Raw genomic sequence first — 24,498 nt, forward strand, 5'->3', positions numbered from 1 at the left:
TGCTTCCTCTCCCCCTCTAGAGGAGAGTGCTGTTTTGTTTTTAAGATGGAAAATATTCATGTGTGGAGTGTAGAGTATTTGATTTAGGTGTGTTCTGCAGACAATGGTTTTATTTCTAAGCCAGGACAACTGTGTAACAACTTAATCAGAAGTGAAATCAATCAGCAGAGTATAGGAAAATCTGTCTCCTCTTTTGGTAAAAGCAATTCAAACACACTCTTGATTGATGATAGGAATGGGGTAGCCTTTTTAGTATTTTGATGATCCGCTCTACATTTAAAGAATTCTTGTTTATCAGCTATTCCATATCATGGATTTGGAACACCCCCCCCCCCCCCCACACACACACACACACAGACACTGACACACTGATTTCATTCTTTGACCTGTCTTCTTTCAATGCCGTCAGATCAGTTTCTGTTCTGGCCTTGTCATACCAACCTAGAAGTTCTTTTTATCTGCTTTCATACTTTTAGAATATGTAATAGTATGCCCTAGCTGGCACCATGGCATAGTTTTGTTTGCTAAATTTTGTATCCTTTTCTGTATGGCTCTCTAAAGACTGCTGAAGCTATTTAGCAAACCTACGCTTATCAGTTAGAAATGGTTATAGTTCCCAAGTAATGTTGCCTTGATGGTTTTTAATCAAATCACAATTTCAACTCAGCATTCCAGAATGATTTTTAGACCTACATGGTATCTGAGAGACAGTTTGGTTTCCTTTTACTTTATTCTAATATTCCCTTTCACATATGACTATTTGAAGGCGCATTTGTTTTTGGAGAGGGCAGTTGCTTTCTTTACTCTCCAGTGTTAGTGCTAGCACCTCAAGGTCATATGGGGAACACTGTGCTTGGGTAAAGTCAGAATAAGTAAGATTGCGCATCATTTAGCAAAATCTAGGTTACTTGTGATACAAAGGTGAAGCCTTTATATAGGCATCTTGAAATAATTAAAATAAAAAATCTCATACTTAAAAAAGTATTCTACACTGGTGAGTTGATGACTATATAGTCCCTTCTTTTATATATAACTATATAACTAACTGTTGGTGTATTTTGTGACTAATATTATTCTAATATTACTAGAGGCCCAGTGCACGGCATTCGTGCACTTGAGGGGGGCCCTCAGCCTGGCCTGCACTCTCTCATAGTCCAGGACCCTCGGAGGGGTCATTAGCGCTGCTGCAGAGGCGGGAGAGGCTCCCACCACCTCCGCTGCACTCGCCAGCCATGAGCCCGGCTTCTGTCTGAGCGGTGCTCCCCCTGGTGGTCAGTGTGCATCAGTGAATGGTCTGTCCACTCTTTGGCCGATTTGCTTGCATATTAGGGTTTTATTATACAGGATAGAATATGGGAAAGTTTCCCTTTTTGCTCAGTAAATTAGGTCATTGATTTTCAAACTATAGCAAGCATCAGTATCACTAGGAGGGCTTGTGGCCCCATTGTTGGACCCCATCCCCACAATTTCTGATTCAGTAGATGTGGGATAGGGCCAAAAATTTGCATTTTTAACCAATTCCCAAGTAATGCTAATGGTATTGGTCCAGGGATCATACTTTGAAAACCACTTTATTAGGCAAACAATATGATATATATCATGTTATGAGAGTTTGATAACAGTTAATTCTTAAACTTTGAAATATAAACCTTTATAGTTTTAAAGAAAAAAAATAATTCCTCTATTGAAGTCACCCTTCAAAAAATACTTTTTTTCTAACGATCATATTTTTTACTAAGTTAGTTTCTCTCTTATCATATATTTCATAATCAGGATATATCTTTTGTCTTATAGCTGGAATTATTTCTCTTCTGGATGAAGAAGAACCGCAGCTTAAGGTATGAGTTGAAGGAAAATTTATTTGGCTTAGTAAAAATATGGTGAAGCTCTCTAAATTTAGTGGTGTCTGTACATCTTCCATCATTTAAAATAGACATTCTTGAGGGGCGGGAGCAGCCTGGGAGAGGTCAATGGGGGGGGAAAGGAGACATATGTAATACTTTCAACAGTAAAATATTAAATTTAGAAAATATATATTAAATTAAAAAAATAAAATAAAATAGCCATTCTGCCCAGCCTATACCCAGTCATTTGAAACCTAGCCCTAGAGGACAGTGCTTTGAGAACAGCAGTTGGTTTTCCCTAGAGTTTAACAAAACTAAGGCAAATAAACCTCAGTATGGCACCTGAGCACCCCCCACACCATAAATCCACACTCCTCAGTTTATCAACAACACATAAAAATTTGTTTCTTCTGTGTCCCATATTTTAAATTTTCATTTGACAAAAATTTGGAATATAATTCAAGTGGCTCTAGACACCTGAATTCATTTACATATATTCAAACTAGCAACTCACATCAACCTTGTATATTCAAAGAAGAAGAAATATTCATTATGTTAAGGAATGACATTATATGGTAGTCTGATGTTTGATGATTGAAGACAAAGGAAATGTATAAACTGAAGAGAAAATATGTTGGTAAGTTTTTATATTTGTCATAGATTAATAAAAGTTTTAGTAAATATGACAATTTGGCCATCGATTTGTTGGAAACGTTTTTAAGGAAGTGTAATGTTGAGTCTGTCTCAAGATTGAATTTTGGTTTTATCTTCTACAGGAATTTGCACTACACAAATTGAATGCAGTTGTCAATGACTTCTGGGCAGAAATTTCTGAGTCTGTAGACAAAATGTAAGAAGTTTATTTCTATAAATTGAAATAAAGTAGAACAACTTAACGTATCTATAGATGTGGATCTTGTGGTTTATATTCATTTAGAAATTTGCTGCTACTAAATTGTGGCTTGAATATTTAGATTTGGGATTTTTAAGGAAAACCAGAGTTTGAACTAAACCTATACTTCCTGTTCTTTCAGAGAAGTTTTGTATGAAGATGAAGGTTTCCGGAGTCGGCAGTTTGCAGCCTTAGTGGCATCTAAAGTATTTTATCACCTGGGGGCTTTTGAGGAGTCTCTGAATTATGCACTTGGAGCAGGTGACCTCTTCAATGTCAATGATAACTCTGAATATGTGGAGACTATTATAGGTAATTATCTTCCATGTACTAATGCTTTATCTTGTCAGCTTCTTTCTTGCTCTAGTGTATATAGCATCTTTTTTCTGAGTTATTTTTGTTGTTGCCAAATTTTATTTTAATTGAAAGTTCATAATCTTTCTCCAGTAATTTTATGCAGGCTTTTTTAGATCTACTTTCCAATTCTGTGCTTTATTTTTTATCATAATGAACAGTGATAATAACAGCGATGATGAGGACATCTCACAAAACATTTTAAGAATGAATCTAAAAAATGATTCTGAAACAGCTAACTTAAAAAAGTTAATTATCTCAGTGATATGGTTATCTCTAGCCCAATGAGCATACTGTTACATGAGAAACTTAAATCAGATTATTATCAACTAGAGGCTCCCTCAGCCTGGCCTGCACCCTCTCTAATCTGGGACCGCTGGCTCCTAACTGCTCGCCTGCCTGCTTGCCTGATTGTCCCTAACCCCTCTGCCTGCCTGCCTGATCACCCCTTCCTTGGCCCCCTGATGGCCTGATCAACCCTAACTTGCTTCCCTGCCGGCCTGATTGCCCCTAACCACCTCTGCCTCGGCCCCTGGCCTAAGCTGCAGTCTGGCCTCCCTCTGCGGGAGGTGACCTGGCGGATCAGGGGAAGGCACTGCCCCCATTACCCTGAGGCTGCTGCCACTGCCGGCCTGAGCCTAGGCCCTTCGCAGCTGTGCCTCGGCCCTCGCAGCTGCGCGGCTTTGTCCAGAAGGACATCTGGAAGGTCATCTGGAAGATGTCCGCCCTAATTAGCATATTACCCTTTTATTAGTATAGATAACAAATTAAATGATATTCATGACATCACTAGAGGCCCTCAGCCTGGCCTGTGGGGATCAGACTGATACCGGCTCTCTGACATCCCAAGGGGTCCCGGATTGGGAGAGGGCACAGGCCAGGCCAAGGGATTCGTGCACCGGGCCTCTAGTATGCATATAAGATCTTTGGTTAATCTCTTCCCGCCCTTCTCCTTTCCCTCTGAGATTCATCAGTCTGTTCCATGTTTCCATGCCTGTGGTTTCCACTCCTGTGTTGAGCGTCTGCCTCCTGGTGGTCAGTGCATGTCTTTGCTACCAGGCGGTTGGCCGGTTGCTTAGGCTTTTATATATAGATTGAGGGCCACACAAAATTATCAACTTACAAATTAAATTAGCCTGCTTTATTTGATCAAACATTTAATTAACTCACCCCTAATTCAGTGGCAGGACCAGAACAAATGATTTCAAGGGCCTTACATGGCCTGGCCAGACGTTCCCCAGCCCCCTTTTAAAGAATAGACCATACCAAAAAGAAAAGAATAGACCGTACATTCCGGCCAGCATGGCTCAGTGGTTGAGCCTCGACCTATAAACCAGGAGGTTACAGTTCAATTCCTGGTTAGGGCACATGCCCAGGTTGCAGCCTCAATCCCCAGTTGGGGGCATGCAGGAGGCAACTGATCAATGATTCTCTCTCATCATTGATGTTTCTATCTCTCCCTTTCCCTTCCTCTCTGAAATCAATAAAAATATATTTTAAAAAGAATAGACCAGCCCTAACTGGTTTGGCTCAGTGGATAGAGCGTCGGCCTGCGGACTGAAGCGTCCCAGGTTCGATTCTGGTCAAGGGCATGTACCTTGGTTGCGGGCACATCCCCAGTAGGGGGTGTGTAGGAGGCAGCTGATTGATGATTCTCTCTCATCGATGTTTCTGACTCTCTATCCCTCACCCTTCCTCTCTGTAAAAAATCAATAAAATACATTAAAAAAAAAAAAAAGAATAGACCATACATATTACTTGAAACTAGAGCATTTCCCTACATTAAGTTAAATGTGAGGAGTTACACTTATCTCCTTATCTTTTTTCTCTTATTTGAAGAATGTTGATAATTTTTTTACAGTATTGATCTGCAAGTGCTTGCAAAGCTCTTATTTTGTGAATTATGCTTTAAACAGGACTTTTGGTCTGAATAAGGCTGTGAGGTGGTAGATGCCTTCCCTGTCTCTAAACATTATTTATCTTTCCTTATAGAAAGTGGTTGTTGGTCAACAGGCGAGTTCTGTTTGCTTTTCTTTATGTGGACATGGGGCTCACACTTCTAGTTTTATAGGAATTGTTAGAACAAATATTTTTTAAACTGAGGAATTTATGAGAGGATATACAAAATAAAAATTGGGAAAGGCTTTCTATTGTCTTAATACCATAAACAGTTCATCCAGAAAGTTCAACACTAGTAAATCTTCTCCCAGTTATGATAAGACCTGCTGGGAATGATTCTGGGATATAGATATGACATAAACCTGCTAAGTGAGAGCACAGATTTAAAACTGGTATGTACCTTTTTTTCCCTCAGTTATAATCTAAGGAAAATTCCCTAAATTCTGTAATTCTCAGGTTCCTCTTTAATAGGTAGGGATAATGTTTTCTCACTTAACTACATTTGGTTCAAAAAGCTTATATTAGGGCCTGGGGAAGAGTTTCTGCAGCCAGAATTGTTTAAGGTCTGTTTTGTGACTGCCACTTTGTTCTTCTTAACTGTATCTGAACCTGTATAGTTCTACCTGAATGGATCCTTAATATGGTATATTCTAGTTTATAAAAGTTCTTTGCTTCCCCTGAAGTATAGATCCATTAACATGGGTCATCTAGTGGACAGCAATTCCTCTTTTTTAAAATATTTTTTTATTGATTTCAGAGAGGAAGGGGGAGAGAGAGAAACATCAATGATGTGAGAGAATCTTTGATTGGCTGCCTCCTGCCCCCTACCAGGGACCGAACCTGCAACCTTGGCATGTGCCCCAACTGGGAATCAAACCATGACCTCCTGGTTCATAGTCAGCACTCAACCACAGACCCACACCAGCCAGGCTCAATAGCAGTTCTTTATGGTAGTTCAAATCATTTCTGTTTCCTGGGGCTATAGTTTGCAACTGTCCTTGTAGCTTTTCTTCTCTTTAAAGGAGATAGCGACAAGGCAATGTAGAGAGGGTACTATTGCATATGTCAGTCAAAATGGGTGGCTATCTTCCAATATGAAGGTAGAAGAAGGCTTAGGGAAATTCTTGTTTTTGTTTTTTCCTAAAAAGTTCATGATGTGATTGCAAAGTGGTATAAATTGTAAACAAATTTAAGTGGGTTTTTTATTTATTTGTGTTTTTTTTATTTTGTGTGTGTGGGTTTTTTTTGTTAATCCTCAGTTGAGGATATTTTTTCCATTGATTTTTAGAGAGAGTGGAAGGGACGGGGAGAGACAGAGAGAGAGAAACATTGATGTGAGAGAGACACATCAGTTGGTTGCCTCCTACACCCGTCCAGACCATGACCAGAAATCGAGTCTACAACCAACGTACATGCCCTTGACTGGAATTGAACCCATGACCTTGGGCTCTACCCACTGAGAAAAACTGGCTAGGTCTTAAGTGCTTTTTATCAATAACATTGGCACCCTTCAGTGTGTGGCTCCATCCTCCCCTTCCACCCAAATTATTGTGAATGTGAAAGCCAACTTGTGCACATACACCATTACATGAATTTTTAGACTCCCGGGGTGAGGGAGTGTGAGTAGCTTCTACCCACCTCACATTGAGACAATGACTGTTTCAGTTAGTGTGCTACAATTTTGGAAATCTTTAGAATTGTCTCTAGAACCTGCGGCACAATTCAGGTCATTTCACCACTATTCTACAAAGATGATTTAGACACAGTCACTTTTCTCAAGGAGCTAATAGTTTCATTATTGTAAAGAAGTCTAATAATTTATTGCCATGTGATAATTGCTACAATAGGTCTTTTTTAATATCATCAATAATAGCAAGTGTTTGTTTTTTTGAAAGTAAAAGCTATTTGTAGCCAGTTCTTTTGAGTAAGTAGTTTAGTCAAATTGTTTAATATAATTTTGGTCAAAATAAAGTAACAAGATAGAAATGTTTTCAATATCAGCCTTATTAAATTAATGTGTAGCCCTCTAATATAACTGTTATGAAGGGAAGAATATTAATTTGAATGTATAACTTCTAGCATTTAAAAATATTGAAATGAGCTTATTACTCTACGGTCATCCCATACGTTTTTATGATTATAAATGTTGACATTGTCCTTTCTAGTAGTTTGGCCCAATTTACAAGGTGATCAGAGTTATTTTATTTTCTTCATAGCAAAATGCATTGATCACTATACCAAACAGTGCGTGGAAAATGCAGATTTGCCTGAAGGAGAAAGAAAACCAATTGATCAGAGATTGGAAGGCATTGTGAATAAAATGTTCCAGCGATGTCTGGATGATCACAAATATAAGCAAGCTATCGGCATTGCTCTGGAGACACGAAGACTGGATATCTTTGAAAAGACTATATTGGAGTCGGTGGGTAGATGATGTGATTTTAGAGATTGTTTTTGGTGGGGAATCAGCAAAGGAAATTATTAAAATAGAATCTCATAGGTAGTAAAGAGAAAATCTGGTTTAGAAATAATAAGGTGCTCTTCTGCCCTAATGCTTTATTTTTATAATTTATATAAGAACCTTGATTGTGTTTTGTGTTCACCAAATATCTACTTTTATCTTACTGTTTTTATTCCTTAAAGTCTTGCATGAGGAGGTTGAATTAATTATCCTGCCCTTTCTAAGAAGACTGTATCGATGCACTGCTATATTCTTAGACTTATGACTAAAATTACAAACTGGATTTCTAGTTGGGAATATTTTGCAATAATTACGACAATTGTAAATCATCAACCCAAATGGTCAGAAAGATGCAAGACTGAGTTGAGTGGACATTGATCTACATGTCCACTTGCTATTCTCCATTTGCGAGCTCTCTGCACTCCAGCCATTTTGACCTCCTCTCAGCTCCTAAATGTACCCTGCCTTGTTCCCCTTGCAAAAAATAATGCCTCTGCCAAAATTATTTTCCTCTTTTCTTTACCTGCTTTATTTCTGTTCAAGGTCCAGAGTTCAACTCAACTGTCACTTGTTTACAGAGCTTTCCATCAATTCCTGCCACCCATACTCTCCTCAATCCCTACTGCAAAGACTAGATCCAATTCTTTTGTTAATCTCTTGGAGACCTATATTTTTTTTCATAGTGTTCACCACTATAGTAATTAATTGATTGTATTATTAGGCAGTTAATGTCTATCTTTATTTTACCAGATTATAACCTCCATAAGGACAGGTATTTTGTGCCTTGTTCACTACTGTATCCCCAAAGCCCAAGGCAATGTTGAGTAGCAGTGGTAAGATTTGTTTAAATGAGTAAATGAATGAACCACCCAATGTGATAGAATGGCCCTTGTTTTACTGTTTCATTTTTGTGTAGTTATACCCTCTCCTTGTCTTCATGTGAATAGAATGAAAATACTTGTTTTCATTTGTTCAACAAAGATTTTTTCTTTTGAGTGCCTACTACAGTGATGGCGAACCTTTTCAGCTCAGCGTGTCAGCATTTTGAAAAACCCTAACTTAACTCTGGTGCTGTGTCACATATAGAAATTTTTTGATATTTGCAACCATAGTAAAACAAAGATTTATATTTTTTATATTTATTTTATATATTTAAATTCCATTTAACAAAGAAAAATCAACCAAAAAAATCACCTCTGACACACGTGTCATAGGTTCGCCATCACTGGCCTACTATGTGCCAGACTATTTTAGTCATTGGAGATAACAACGACGTTCCTGCCCAAATGGAACATTGGAGGAATAGGCAGCGAGGCAAATAATTACAGAGGAACTGTAAACCTACTTTTGCCTACCCTCTGCATATAACGTAAAGGGGGTGATAAATGTTTTTAAAAAGAATAAAGCAGAGTAAGAAATGCATCTTACTTTGACATCCCAGTGTACGTCTTTATATAGATAAAACTTGTTTTATGAAACAGTACCTACTTTGCCTGCTTGTAATGTAATCAGATTATAATATATCTTTTATTTCTTTCAGAATGATGTCTCAGGAATGCTAGCTTATAGCCTCAAGCTCTGCATGTCTTTAATGCAGAATAAACAGTTTCGGAATAAAGTACTAAGAGTTCTAGTTAAAATCTACATGAACTTGGAGAAACCCGATTTTATCAATGTTTGTCAGGTAATTACATTATATTACTTTACATTGTACTGTTAGGCTGTGCCTCACTATAATACATAATATTACATTTGATTGCATTACTATCTCAATTGATCTTCACCACAGCCCTATGAAGATATGGTATATAGTTTACATTCCTTTTTACCTATAAGAACTGAATCTCACAAAACTAAAAGCTTATTTTGTTATAATCTATTCTTTCTATGTATTCTTCCCCCCCCCACCCCCCCCTTTTATTGAATTTATTGGAGTCACGCTGGTGGTTAACATAATTATAAGTTTCAGGAGCATGCTTCTACAGCACATCATCTGTACACTATCATGTGTTCACCACCTCAAGTCAAGTCTTCGTCCATCATCTTTTATATCCTGCCTGTATTCTTTTTATATTTTTTAAATAATTCAAGCATTTAAGGAAATTTTGGAAATGAAGGTTAAAAAAAAAAGGTAGATAAAAACATAAAAATAGTATATCTATGTTATATCATTCTAGAAAGAATTTCAAGTAAAATTATCTTTGGTTTCATTACCCAAACACATATGTGTATACTTACCTCTTTTCATGTATGAATTTGCTTACACGTTTTTTTAAAAAAATTCAGACGTTACATAAAATATTCTAAAACAAAAAATATATCTTTTCCTTTCTTAGGTCTTTTCTCAAAGGTAATGCATAGATTAGTTTGTCCCCCACTTATTAGCACAGTGGCACTACCTCATTCTTTTCAGTGGCTACATTATATTTTATTGGCTGGAAGTGCACATGGGTTTACTTTTTAACAATTGTCATACTGTGTAAATCTTTGTAGTCTGCTTAGAGCATAACATTTTATCATACATTGTGTTTGTTAAATGTGTTCTCATTATGTGTTTACATCCTGTATACATTTTTTAAACTTAGATTAATACATCTTTTTTTAATGCTTTTTAAAAAATGCTTTTTAAAGTAAGTTTGAAACAGACAGCTGGAAGAAAAATACCCACATTTGTATCACCCAAAGTCAACTTAACATTTTAGTGTATTTCCTTTCAGTTTTCTCTATGTAGATTTTTGGAGTTTTGTTTGCTTCTAAGTAGTTTTTAATACTGCATTTTAAGTAGTTTTCAAAAATTTATATGAAACAGTAGTTGTCCTCGGCCTTCTTCCTCTGTGTACTTCAGTTTTATTCCTCAGAAGGATTTTTTTTTTTTAGCTCTTATTTCTTTTCATTTTTTAAAAATTGAATCTTTATTGTTCAGATTATTACCTTTGTTCCTCTTTTTTCCCCCCATAACTCCCCTCCTCCCAGTTCCCACCCCACCCTCCGCTCTCACTCCCCACCCACAGGTGCACAATTTTTGTCCAGTCTCTTCCCGCATCCCCCACACTCCTCCCCCCCCCCCAAGAATAGTCAGTCCATTCCCTTTCCATATCCCTGATTCTATTATAATCACCAGTTCATTCTGTTCATCAGATTATTTATTCACTTGATTCTTAGATTCACTTGTTGATAGATGCGTATTTGTTGTTCATAATTTGTATCTATACCTTTTTCTTCTTCTTCCTCTTCTTAAAGGATACCTTTCAGCATTTCATATAATACTGGTTTGGTGGTGATGAACTCCTTTAGCTTTTCCTTATCTGTGAAGCTCTTTATCTGACCTTCAATTCTGAATGATAGCTTTGCTGGATAAAGTAATCTTGGTTGTAGGTTCTTGGTATTCATCACTTTGAATATTTCTTGCCACTCCCTTCTGGCCTGCAAAGTTTCTGTTGAGAAATCAACTGACAGTCGTATGGGTATTCCCTTGTAGGAAACTGACTTTCTTTCTCTTGCTGCTTTTAAGATTCTCTCTTTGTCTTTTGGTCTTGGCATTTTAATTATGATGTGTCTTGGTGTGGTCCTCTTTGGATTCCTTTTGTTTGGGGTTCTCTGCGCTTCCTGGACTTGGAAGTCTATTTCTTTCACCAGGTAGGGGAAGTTTTCTGTCATTATTTCTTCAAATAGGTTTTCAGTATCTTGCTCTCTCTCTTCTTCTGGCACCCCTATAATTCGGATGTTGGTGCGCTTGAAGCTGTCCCAGAGGCTCCTTACACTATCTTCGTATTTTCGGATTCTTTTTTCATTTTGCTTTTCTGGTTGAGTGTTTTTTGCTTCTTCGCATTTCAAATCTTTGACTTGATTCTTGCGCTCCTCTGGTCTGCTGTTGGGAGTCTGTATAATATTCTTTATTTCAGTCAGTGTGTGCTTAATTTCTAGTTGGTCCTTTATCACAACATCGAGGGTCTCATTAGATTTCTTGAGGATCTCACTATATTTATCAGCGGTCTCACCAGTCTTTTCGAGGGCCTTACTAAATTTATCGGCGGCTTCTAGACAGTTCTTGAGAGACCTTAAAAGTGTGGTTTTGAACTCTATATCCAGCATTTTGCTTTCCTCCCTTTCTGTTATTTGTGTCTTGTTTCTTTGTATCCGCATTTTTTATGCTTTCTCGGTGCACCCCCTAGTGGTCTTTGTGCACAGTCTTGTTGTAGGTAAGCCTTGATTGTTGTAGGTAACACTGGGGGGGATTCGACCCCCAGGCCAACTGGCTGTGAGAATCAGCTGTGTCTGCAGTGGGAGAACTTCTGTCCTCTAGGGAGGTGGTAATCTAGCCTTTGCCTGAGGCTCTCCAGCAAATGCCTCTGTACACGGCTTGGGCAGGGCAGGTCCCAGGGGATCAACAGTTATGGCTGCTCTCAATCCCGTCCCCAGAGGCTCTGCCTCACAGTGTTCCAGCAAGCTGCAAGTACCTCAGAGAGAAAGCTGCCCTCGAGTTCTGACCGATGCCAGACAGTCCCGCTTCTCCCGTTTGAGTCTGGGTCCCCAGAGACTCACGCGGAACTGGAGCCCAGAGCCTGAGACTCCCTCCCGATTGAAACAGACAATCGCACCCTCAGCCGCCAGCCTGCTCCGCACACACCTCCCCACCTTTGTAGTTTACTTCCGCACCACACCTCCTCTGAGTCTCGGTATCCTTTTCTCTTTCCTTCTCGTTGTAGAATTTCCCCTCAGCCAGCCTTCCTGTGGTTCTGGGTAATGTCCGTTCCGTCTTTTAGTTGTATTTTTGAAGTGATTGTGCGAGGCAGCAATCTCTGGTGTTTATCTATGCCGCCATCTTGGTTTCTCCTTAGCTCTTATTTCTTGTACCTTTAAAACTTTTTAAATTTACATTTTTAAGATATACTTTGAACAAATAATAATACATTCACATGATTCAAAAAGAATCAGAGTGTGCAGTGAAAATTCTTCTTACCCCTTTCTTCTAGCTCCCAAGTTCCCTTTGCTGGAGGGAAACAGTACCAATTAGATATGTCCTTCAATTTAACATCTTTTGTTCTAACTCTTCAGAAACTCTTGTTCTAACTCTTTCTTGATTGTGTAGTAGTCACTTAGTGGATGTATTTGCCTCACTAAGCCAGTCAGTCCCGTTACTTGCCATTTATTTTTTATTTTTCCATTCTTTCCTATTGTTAATTTGTAACAACTTTGATTATGTGTTCATTCTAAAATTGAGTTAGTTGCTACTAAAAGGAACGAGAAATTTTAAATTAATTCTTAAAAGAAAAATTCTAACATTATTCCGATTATTTTGTTAAAACATGGCAGATCATAAGAGTAGTTAGAGAAATGCTTCAAAATGGTCATTTTAGTGCATCTTGTCCTGGCCAACCACAATACACTGTGTTTTAAATGAGTGAATGACTACTACAATTTATGGTAAAACAGAAATTACAAGTTAAGGATCACATAAATATAAATTATGAGTAAGATTTAAAGAAGCCAAGATTCATTCATTAACCACTTATTGAATACTGCTAATTGCCAGGCACAATATTAGGAGTTGTGAATATAATTTGTATGGATTTTTCTTGGAAGGCCGATTCCATTTTAAGGAAAACTTTATGCCAGGATTAGAAGTAGAGTGCTAGAATAGCTGGTTAGTCTGCCCCAACTTGCTTATGCTTATATTTTAAAGTTTCTTATATGTTGACTGTCACTCTAAAGTAGTATCTTATAGACAGTTTCCAATTACTGTGTAATTGTTCTTTATCTGCATTTCAGTGCTTAATTTTCTTAGATGATCCCCAAGCTGTGAGTGATATCTTAGAAAAACTGGTGAAGGAAGACAACCTCCTGATGGCTTATCAGATTTGTTTTGATTTGTATGAAAGTGCTAGCCAGCAGTTTTTGTCATCTGTAATCCAGAATCTTCGAACTGTTGGCAGCCCTATCCCTTCTGTGCCTGGATCCACCAATACGGGTACTGTTCCGGGATCAGAGAAAGACAGGTATAAGTATCTTTTTCTGCATCAGAACTAATTGAACAATCTTTATTTTATTTTGGGAATAGGTGGAATGTTCATAGTCTGCATATGTTAAGAATAAATTTTACCATTAGCTTTCATAGATTGTAAAGTTTTATTAAAGCTCTTTTGTTTTGCACTGTGCTTGGCACATTAAGGAAAAGCAGAGAAATGGACCCTTCTGGAAAGAAGTGAAAGTGATTTTCTGACAGGGAGGGCCTGTAGGGCAGTATGTTTGCCATCTAATCCAATAAATTATAAACCTCAGGAGGGGCAGGTGGGCTAGATTTCAGAGATTTGAGTTAGGTATTTAGAAATATGAAACATTCTCAGCTTTTTGTGCTTTTATTAGACCTAAATATACATATGTCTTTAATTTAGTTTTTCTCAGCAGTGTTTTGTAGATTATAGTGCAGAAAGTTTGCACATATCTCCTTAAATTTATTACTAAGTATATTATGGTTTTTGGAGTTGTTACAAGTGCTATGTTTTAAAGTTCAATTTCCAAGTATTATTAATATATAAAAATACAATTGATTTTTGTATACTAACCTTGCTTAAATCACTTAGTAGGTCTAGTAAATTTTTTTATAGATCCTGTCATAGAATTTTCTACATAGGAATCATGTCATCTGTGACTAGAAATTTTAATTCTTCCTTTATAACTTTTATACCTTTTCTCCTTTGTTCTGCGTTGGCTAGCATTTCCAATACATTATTAGATAGAAGTGATGAAAATGAACATCTTTAATTTGTTCCAGATCTTAGTAGAATAACATTTAGTTTGTTTCTTTTTTATTTAAAAAAAATTTTTTTTTAAATGTATTTTATCGATTTTTTACAGAGAGGAAGGGAGAGAGATAGAGAGTCAGAAACATTGACGAGAGAGAAACATCGATCAGCTGCCTCCTGCACATCTCCCACTGGGGATATGCCCGCAACCCAGGTACATGCCCTTGACCGGAATCGAACCTGGGACCCTTCAGTCCGCAGGCCGACGCTCTATCCACTGAGCCAAACCGGTTTCGGCTTTATTTAAAAATATTTTTCCTTGCTGTCTCTTTTTCTTGTGTCATAGTTATTTGCTCACATGTTCCTTCTGAATTAATCTTCATTTCTGAAATTATATTTTTCCTCTTTCATTTCTAATTTTCCCCTAGTTCTATTTCATTTCTGAGTTTTTCTGATTCTGATATGTAATATTCTTTTATACTTTGTATAATTTTTAAAATGTCTTTTACCTCCTCTGAAAATTTTTTTGTTACAGTATTTTATGGGATTTTACTTTGACCTTTTCTGTGACTTATCTTCCCTGAAATTAGATTTTCCTAAACTTTCACAAAAGAGTCTCATTTAAGATGCTTTTTGTAATTTCATGTCCCTCTAGAATTTCCTCTTCTGTTGTGTTGTGAAGTATTAAACAAATGGTGTTTTATGTTCTGAGATCTCTTGGCTCTGTTTTCTTTCTCACTTTTATTTGACCTTTTTTCTTTTTAATTTGGATTGTATACTCAGCATTTCCTCCTCAAAGTATAGTGCTTCAACTTAGAAGGGAGTGTTGGCTGGTTAGTTTTAAGAGTTGTTGCAGCCGGGCTGGTGTGGTTCAGTGGTTGAGCATCAACCTATAAACCAGGTCATGGTTCAGTTCTGGTCAGGGCACATGCCCAAGTTGTGGGCTCGATCCCCTGTAAGGGGCGTGCAGGAGGCAGCCAATCAGTGATTCTCTCTCATCATTGATGTTTCTATCTTTCCCTCTCCCTATTTCTCTGAAATCGATAAAGATATTTTAAAAAAAGAGTTATTGCAGCCCAACTGCTTCACATCAAACTGGTTTTGTAAGCTATTGATGGTGTATCTCCACCTTTGTTTGGGGAACTTGGGGGATACTTTGTCACCTGGTTTTGTTGCTCATACATTTTTCTAACCTAGTTAATTGCTTTGTATATTTTTATGAATATATTCGGAGGAAATTCAATAACTGAGCCATGTCTGTCTTATTAGAACCTTTTCTGGTTGTTTTTTGTTTGTTTTGTTTTTTATTGCTTAAAGTATTACAAAGAGTATTACATATGTGTCCTTTTCTTTTCTGTTTTTTTAAAATATATTTTTATTGATTTCCTAAAGGAAGGAAGAGGAAGTGAGATATAGAAACATCAATGATGAGAGAGAATCACTGATCAGCTGCCTCCTGCATGCCCCCCCAACCCCCCACTGGGGATTGAGCCCACAACCTGGGCATGTGAACTTGATCAGAATCAAACCCAGGACCCTTCAGTCCACAGGCCAACGCTCTATCCACTGAGCCAAACCGGCTATGACCTGTTCTGTTTTTTAACAGCAATATTTATGAAGTGATTAAACGTTTTTCCTTGTAAAATATTTAATTTGGACATAGTTCAGATCTTAAATTTGGTAACATATCACCCAGATATGCTATTCGGAAGAGATTTATCAGATTAGTAACTGTTGGTTCTTTTCATTTTAGTGAGTCAATGGAAACAGAAGAAAAGACAGGTAGTGTACTTGTAGGAAAGACACCAGAAGCGGTAAGTGTGCTTTTGAAGTCATGGATGCTGTTTAACATATATTCCCTCAGTATATTGTAAATTATTTTAAAGTGTTACACACCTGTTTTTATGGAGGTTTATTACTAGGTTTGACACCAAAGTCATTTTATAAAAATGTATTCTCTGTGAAAAGTAAAATTTTAAAGACTGATCCCAGTAAGTACCTAACTTAGATGAAATCAAATCTCTAGATCAAGCATGTCAAACTCAAAGGCTAGCACGGGCCAAATAAACAAGGTTTAAGTTTCTGTGGCCCACAAAAAAAACAAAAGCTTCAATTTCCATAGAAACTTAGGCTTATTTCAGTAGAGACATGCTGAATACAAAGGGCTGAAATAAATTAGTAATTATTAATATAAAGTAATAGAACATTTTAATAAAAATTAATATTTTTTTCTTGAACATTAATTTACCAGACACTGAATAACTGCACAAATTAATAAGCGTAATGCAAATAAAACTATTTTTCTTGTTTTCCGAAAGTGAAATATTTCCTGTTACGCACACCAAACAAGTCAGTCCAAGACTAATGACGTGGCAATCACTGCTAAAATATTTGCTGCTAGTATTAGTGGAGAGAAACGGTGTGCCTGCGCATAAGGCGCGTAAGGGAAATGAATGCAACACGATTATAGTAATCAGTCATTAGTGAACGTTGTAGTTCGTTATTAGTAATTATTTATAACAGGATATTGTAAAAATTAAGTTATGAAATTTTTATTTAAACATTTCTTACATACCATTATATTGGCTGAGCCGCAATAATATTCGTTGTGGACCGCGAGTTTGACATGCTTGCTCTAGATTCTAACCAAAGACTGAACTTTATTCAGAATAACTCTGACTTACCTGTCATAGGGGGAGAAAAAAAGTATAGCCTCTATATAAATGGCAACTTATCATAGAGGGGGCAATTTGGTTGTCTTTGTTTTTCTTAGTATTCATGGTGTTTAGAAGACTTAGCTAAGTATTAGAGCAGCAATATTAATGGATATAAATTTTTCCTTCATCAGGACTTTTGGTTTCTGATGCTCAGGTATATGAACTTCAGCTGTTCTTTAACTGGATGGATAGTTTTGTTGATTGATAGATTGGTATTTCATGAGATCATATAGATGTGATGATTAAAGATGCTTTCGATTTTGTCAGTTTGGATTAGGCAGTTCCTCACATAAAGTATAGGCTGGCTCTGTATAAAAGTTTTCCTTATATATCATCAGTAATTGGTTATTCTTTTACACCTTTTTTTAAAATTTTTTTTTTAATATATTGATTTTTCACAGAGAATAAGGGAGAGAGATAGTTAGAAGTATCGATGAGAGAGATTGATCAGCTGCCTCCTGAACGCCCCCCAGTGGGGATGTGCCCGCAACCAAGGTACATGCCCTTGACCAGAATCGAACCTGGGACCCTTCAGTCCGCAGGCCAACGCTCTATCCACTGAGCCAAACCTGTTTGGCTACACCTTATATTTTTATATTAAAAAATATTTTACATTGGAAGCTAGTTCAGAACGAGTTACATTCTTCCATCAAGCTGGTGTCTTGGTATCTAATAAATAAATTATACATGAGTTTTCCAGATCCTACTGTTAAAATGAGTACTGTTGTATGTATGAAATATTTGAATTTTACTGGTTTTGGGCTGTTAAAGTTGCCTTAGTGGATTTCAGTAATATATGAATTTTTATTCTTTGTTTGTTGTTTTGGCAGAGTCCAGAACCCAAGGATCAGACTTTGAAAATGATTAAAATTTTAAGTGGTGAAATGGCTATTGAGTTACATCTGCAATTTTTAATACGAAATAATAACACAGATCTCATGATCCTAAAAAGCACAAAGGTAGGAAATGCAACTGTAATGGAGCCTTTTAAAAAATATTTGTTGAATATAAGTAATTATATTTATTTCTTACTGAATACTTCGTTGCATTTTATTCCTGATTATGGAAATACGTTTTTATATAAAAACTAGGGGCCCGGTGCACGAAATTCGCGCACTGGGTGTGTGTGTGGAGGGGAGTGTCACTCAGCCCAGCCTGCCCCCTCTCACATACTGGGAGCCCTCAGGCGTTGACCCCCATCACCCTCCAATCGCAGGATCGGCCCCTTGCCCAGGCCTGACGCCTCTGACAGAGGTGTCAGGCCTGGGCAGGGGACCCTCATTTCCCCCCATCACTGGTTCTGCCCCCAGCCCAGGCCTGATGCCTCTGGCCCAGGCGTCAGGCCTGGGCAGGGGACCCCCAAACCCCTCCGATTGCTGGCTCTGCCCCTTTCCCAGGCCTGATGCCTTGGCCAGAGGCGTAGACCCCCATCACCCTCCGATCGCCTGATCAGTCCCTTGCCCAGGGTTGGCGGCATGAGTGGGGCGGACACCGCAGCCGCCCCGCCGGCTCGCGTCCGGGTCTGCCGGCCGGATCAGGTTCCGGGTGTGAATGCGGGCGGACACCGCAGCCGCCCCGCCGGCTTGCGTCCAGGTCTGCCGGCCGGATCGGGTCTGGGCAACCGCTGGCACTCACGCCCCCAACCCGCTCTGGTTGGGGGCGTGAGTAGGGCGGACACCGCAGCCGCCCCGCCGGCCTGTGTCCTGGTCAGCCAGCGGGATCTGGTCCCCGGGGACCGCCAGCATTCACACCCCAAACGCGGGTTGGCGGCGTGAGTGGGGGTGGATGCCACAGCCGCCCCGCCGGCCCGCATCCGGATCTGCCGGCCGGATAGGGTCCGGGCAACCGCTGGCACTCACGCCCCCTACCCGCTCTCTGATGGTGCTGTACCATCCTGCCTGCAATATGCAAATTAGCCGCCATCTTTTTTGGCAGTTAACTGCCAATCTTAGTTGGCAGTTAATTTGCATATCTCACTGATTAGCCAATGAAAAAGGTATCGTTCATACGCCAATTACCATTTTTCTCTTTTATTAGTATAGGATAACAATGGGAGAAACTCTGAAACTTGTTGAAAAAGAAACTTAATATTGATTGAGCCTCTGTTCTTGTGCTAATCTCTCACTGGGAAGTTCAGTGGATTTTTCCCCCCATTTTTTTTAGCTCACTTGTTATTTTAATGTATACACGTAACACTTGGACAAAAGCACTGTCAGCACATTGATATAGCTTATGTGTCTGTTTTTCCACTAAATTGCAAACTTAAGAGCAGTGGTTCTTAACTTACCCGGTTTTAAATAAATTCATGTACTATTCCATTACTAAATAGTTGATTAAAGCATATGTAATATGCTTCTCCAAACTTTTAATACAATTTTTACAAATGGCGAAAGGAGACAGAATTACATAATTTGCACTTATGACAATTATTTGAAGCTAATCTTTATAATATAGTCTTACTAAAAATACACACGATTACTTGATGACTGCCAGAGGTGCAGTGCCAAAAGAGGTGCAGCATTGCTCCTCAAGCTACTCCAGCACCTTGGAGACCTTGAGTTTAGAGAAATGGTAAGTTAAACTATTCAGAACCCCAAAACTAGAAAATTTACTACCTAAGTTAACCTACCTAAAATCTGTTGACCTCAAGTTAAAACCACAAATAAAGCTCTATTTGACTGGTTTGTTTTTAATCATTATAAAGAAATAGCCAAGATCCATTATTTTAAATATATTAGTTCAGTTCATTCATGTTTCACCATAAAACAGGGACTCTGGTTGTGTGTTCATGGGTAAGTTTGCAATATGTATGAATACTCTGCCAATGATAAAAATCTGTTTGTTTTTGTAAGGATGCAGTACGGAATTCTGTATGTCATACGGCAACTGTTATAGCAAACTCTTTTATGCATTGTGGGACTACCAGTGACCAGTTTCTTAGGTAAATATACTGGACGATTCTGCTTTGTACAGTCATCTTTAACATAAACTCTGTTGACATTGTTACATGGATTGGAGACTTCCCCTGCTGCCAGTCCTGGATTTTAAATTTTATTTATGCTATTTTACATATTTACTTATTGCATATGCCTACTTGTTTGTTTTTTAATTGAGGCTGGTTCTTTCTCTTTTTTTAAGTTTTTTTATGTATTGATTTTAGAGAGAGAGAACGAGATAGATTTGTTGTTCAACTTATTTGTGCATTCATTGGTTGTTTCTTGTAAGTGCCCTGACTGGGGATCAAACCCGCAACCTTGACGTATCAGGACAACCCTCTAACCAACTAAGCTACCCCAGCCAGGGCCCTACTTGTTTTAAGGCAAAATTAATTCTCTTCATTAATTGGCTTGAGTATCAGCTTTTGAATGAAATATATTAAGCTCAGAAATTTAGTATAGTTTTGCTTTTGTTCGTAGTGGAATTACATATTATGCATTTTTTAAAAGTCCTCAAAATATTAAGAACAACTTAGGTAAAATAGAATCAGCAGTAATTTGTGATCCATACAGTGAAAGATTTGTAATAGTTCAAGGTAAATTTTTAATGCTTTGACTTTAGAATTATAAAATGCCTTGGGGAATTGGTTTCAGTAGAATTACTTAATTTTCTTTTCTTACAGAGATAACTTGGAATGGTTGGCCAGGGCCACTAACTGGGCAAAATTTACAGCTACAGCCAGTTTGGGTGTAATTCACAAGGTAATACACACTGATCAGTGGGAATAGGCATTAGAACAGAGAAGTCTTTCTGGAATTAATAAAATGGAGAAGTTTACTATAATTCATTGACATGTACATTTTGTTAAATCAGTCCTCTTATAGGGAAGGATAAAGTAAGATGTTAAATTACATATAAATGTGTTGGTTTTTAATAAAAGGTGGAAATCCTTTTCCTATGAAGATTAAGCCATTTCTCAAAGGATGAATTGAAATAAGTTGTTTGTATAATATAAGACAAATTTGGAGAAATGTTATAAAACAAGGGGAAAAATTGAAGCATTTGTTTCTAAGTAGGATGTGACTGGGTCTCTGAAAGGCTCTTCTCTCGTTCAAGTGATAAAGTTGTATAAGAGCCCCATTTCCTCCTCCTCTTTTAGCAAGTGAACATGCTGGAGAAAAGCAATAATCATAGAAAATGTTAGCTCTTTTTCTTACTTTCTCTTACTGACACCTTTGTTGTGGCTCCAATTTACAGGGTCATGAGAAGGAAGCATTACAGTTAATGGCAACATATCTTCCCAAGGACACCTCTCCAGGATCAGCCTATCAGGAAGGTGGAGGTCTCTATGCATTAGGTCTAATCCATGCCAATCATGGTGGTGATATAATTGACTATCTGCTTAACCAGCTTAAGAATGCCAGCAATGATGTAAGTGTTAGAATGGAAAACTACATTTTCATTAGTTAAGGGTCCAGGAAAACATTTGCCAAATTATTTTAGTGAATAGAAATTTTGTTATATTTGGGAGGTCCCCAAACAGTATTGTTTTCAAAACACACGTTTTATTCCCACACTTTAGAGTTTTGTAATGTTATATAGATGACCTTAGTGAACATTTAATCTAATCCTATCATTTTGCAGGAAACTAGTCCCCAAAAAATTGCATATCCTCTCTTTGGAATCAGAATTCTTGCTTTTTTTGATCTTTGATAAGTATTAAATGTAAATTTTTGAAAAAACTTAGTTAGCTCTATCTTATTTTAAGGTACCTTGAAATAGGATTTTAGACTTTAATGTTTATGTTAGACTCTTTTAGAAACCTTTTAGGAGAGTAGCTGCGTCAGCTAAAAAACTTTGTCCTCCTGTTTTAGTGAAAAGGTTGAGGCCAATAGAAACAACTGTCCCAGTTTGTAAGCCCCCTATCCAAGATCTTCTCTACATTTACACATACCATTACCTTACTTCCTCGGGTCTCAGGTAAAAACTTACTTATCAGACAAAGCTTTTTGGTTGCCAGCAACAGAAACCACCTCTGACTAACTTAAACAAGTAATTTATTGGAAGTAGCTTATGTAATTAAAGGACAAGCTGATGAACCCGTTCTCACAACGGTTAAGAGCCAGGGTAGCTATAGGGAAATAGATAATAGGAATAATGGAATTGTCTCTTCAGGGCCCTACTCTCGGGTTGAGTGAGCTTAAATGTTTTTGGTCCTTGGGTCATTCCACTTAAAAACGATTACAATTCTAGAGAAGCATCCAGTTGATCTATCTTTGGGTCATAGGCCAATACATTGGTTAGAGGGAGGTAGAAGCTTCTTAAATGACAGTCCCACCAAGATTAATCAATGGGGGAGGAGTATTCTTCAAGCAAGATTGGGGTGCTATCACCAATAAAAAGATACGGTGCATTCAAAAAATGACAGGTGACCAGGTATCCTTCTTCAAGTAAAGACCAACTTTTGCTCTTGACTCCATATTCTCCCACTTTATTCATTATTCCATTAAAAGATCTACCTTTTTCTCCTTTTCAGCCTCCCTCTATGCCGTCTTTCCCCCCTCAGCCCATAAGCATATTCATGTCTCACCTATCCTAACAACAATTTTCCTTGTTACTTGCTACTTCCTCTTAGTTGTTGTCATCTTTCTCTTCCTCTTACATAAATGTATTGAGAGTTATAGTCTCACTCCACATTTTCTTCTTTTATTCGCTTCTAAATTCACTATTATTTTGTATCAGCAAGCACCATTCTTTTGAAATTGAAATTTCTGAGGTTACCATTTGCCTTTTGATTTTCAAATCCTTTGATCATTCTAACTAAGCCAACTGCTCTACATATTTATATCAAAATAGATTTTGAAATTAGAATTAAAGCTTGGATTTTAAGTACAATGTACTGCATCAATGGAGCCCATGCTTTTTCTCCTAGATTGTTCGACATGGTGGCAGTCTGGGCCTTGGTTTGGCTGCCATGGGGACTGCACGCCAGGATGTGTATGATTTGCTAAAAACAAACCTTTATCAGGATGATGCTGTGACAGGTAAGTGATTCTTTCTAAAGATAACAAATTTTAGGTTTATTTAATTTAACTGTAATATTTACTTTCTACCTATAATTTGTATAGCCTCTTAAAAATCTAACTATTCTCTACTTGAAGAGGGAGTGGATTTTTTCCCCATTTCTCAAACTCAAAAAAATGTTTGTGATATAAAGGCTTTTAAAAATGGCATAGCCTGTGTGTATCTCTATATAACTGACTTTTGTAAATACAAACACAAATTTATTAGAGTGACCTACTTATGTCATAGGACTTTCTGCTGATAATGTAGAAAAAATGTTATAATGTCTCCATTGAAATCACTGTAGGTTACTATGGTACCCTCAGTTAAGATTTAAAAAGAAAAAAGCTATAAATATACTACTATATAAAATACCCTCCTTTTTATCAGATGGTTTGAAAAAATGCAGTCAGAAGGTAATGATTGGGTTGTTTTGTTTTTTATTAATCCTCACTGGAGGAAATTTTTTCCATTAATTTTTAGAAAGACTGGAAGGGATGAGGAGAGAGGAGAGAAACATTGATGTGAGAAAGCCACATCAATTGGTTGCCTCCTCAGTGTGCCCCAACCAAGGCAGGGACCCTGCAACCCAGGTAATTGCCCTTGACCGGAATTGAACCCACATCCTTTCAGTTAGCGGGTTGACAGTCTAACCACTGACCCACTCAGGCAGGGCTAATGGTTGTTTTGATAGTTGGTGCTAATATGCCGCTCCCAATAGGGTATATTGTATTGCATATATATACATAGCTCTTGTTCTTCAATTTTTTACTCACTAGGGGAAGCAGCTGGCCTGGCCCTAGGTTTGGTTATGTTGGGCTCTAAAAATGCCCAAGCTATTGAGGACATGGTCGGCTATGCACAAGAAACTCAACATGAGAAGATTCTGCGTGGTCTTGCCGTTGGCATTGCACTAGTAATGTATGGGAGGATGGAAGAGGCCGATGCTCTCATTGAATCTCTCTGCCGTGATAAGGTGAATCACACATCCATCCTCTTCTCTTTGCACTCCCTCACCTTCCAGTTATTTCCACCATTTATAAAACACTTAGCTTCACTAGAAATTCTCTCTGTTCCCCTCAGAACACCTAGCTACATTTGTTAATACAACTTTTCATAAGATATATAAAATCTAATAGGATTTAGAAAACAAAAATACTGATTAGGAGATGTGAACAGGAGTTGATGATTTAAATTTAATGAAGATTTCAGATCAGTGATTTTCAGAAAAATCAAAAAATGTTTAGTAATTTACAAGTTAATTCCTTTTAGAAATAGTGTTTTTGGAATGATTTCATAATCATTTAATAAGATAAAATTTACTTCTTTGTTTTTCATTAAAAAAAAAATAGTGCCAATCTCTACTTACTTAATTGAATGAGGTTTTTTCCATTGTCTTTTGCTTGCTTTTCACATTGGTGGTATTATAAGTAGTCAGCAGTATACTGTCCTCATAACCTGATTAAAAGAACTATTTCTAGCCCGGTCAGTGTGACTCAGTGGTTGAGCATCAACCCATGAACCAAGAGGTCACACATGCCCAGGTTGTGAGCTCCATCTCCAGTGCGTGGCGTGCAGGAGACAGCCG

General features: G+C 37.8%; 1 protein-coding gene across 1 annotated transcript in view; it reads left to right on the forward strand.

The window, feature by feature from the left end:
• Positions 1-24,498, forward strand: part of PSMD1 (proteasome 26S subunit, non-ATPase 1) — an 86,104-nt gene that overhangs the window by 4,167 nt on the left and 57,439 nt on the right. Inside the window, exons 2-14 of the mRNA XM_081096217.1 lie at positions 1,795-1,838; positions 2,621-2,694; positions 2,879-3,048; positions 7,206-7,411; positions 8,991-9,134; positions 13,220-13,446; positions 15,947-16,007; positions 17,741-17,869; positions 19,763-19,851; positions 20,530-20,608; positions 21,105-21,278; positions 22,780-22,891; positions 23,690-23,886. Coding sequence (XP_080952343.1) covers positions 1,795-1,838; positions 2,621-2,694; positions 2,879-3,048; positions 7,206-7,411; positions 8,991-9,134; positions 13,220-13,446; positions 15,947-16,007; positions 17,741-17,869; positions 19,763-19,851; positions 20,530-20,608; positions 21,105-21,278; positions 22,780-22,891; positions 23,690-23,886 — 1,706 coding nt within the window. The remainder of the gene's footprint in view (positions 1-1,794; positions 1,839-2,620; positions 2,695-2,878; positions 3,049-7,205; positions 7,412-8,990; positions 9,135-13,219; positions 13,447-15,946; positions 16,008-17,740; positions 17,870-19,762; positions 19,852-20,529; positions 20,609-21,104; positions 21,279-22,779; positions 22,892-23,689; positions 23,887-24,498) is intronic.

The sequence above is a fragment of the Myotis nattereri genome (genome assembly GCF_964212035.1).
Source record: "Myotis nattereri genome assembly, chromosome: 7".
NCBI classification, from domain to species: Eukaryota; Metazoa; Chordata; class Mammalia; order Chiroptera; family Vespertilionidae; genus Myotis; species Myotis nattereri.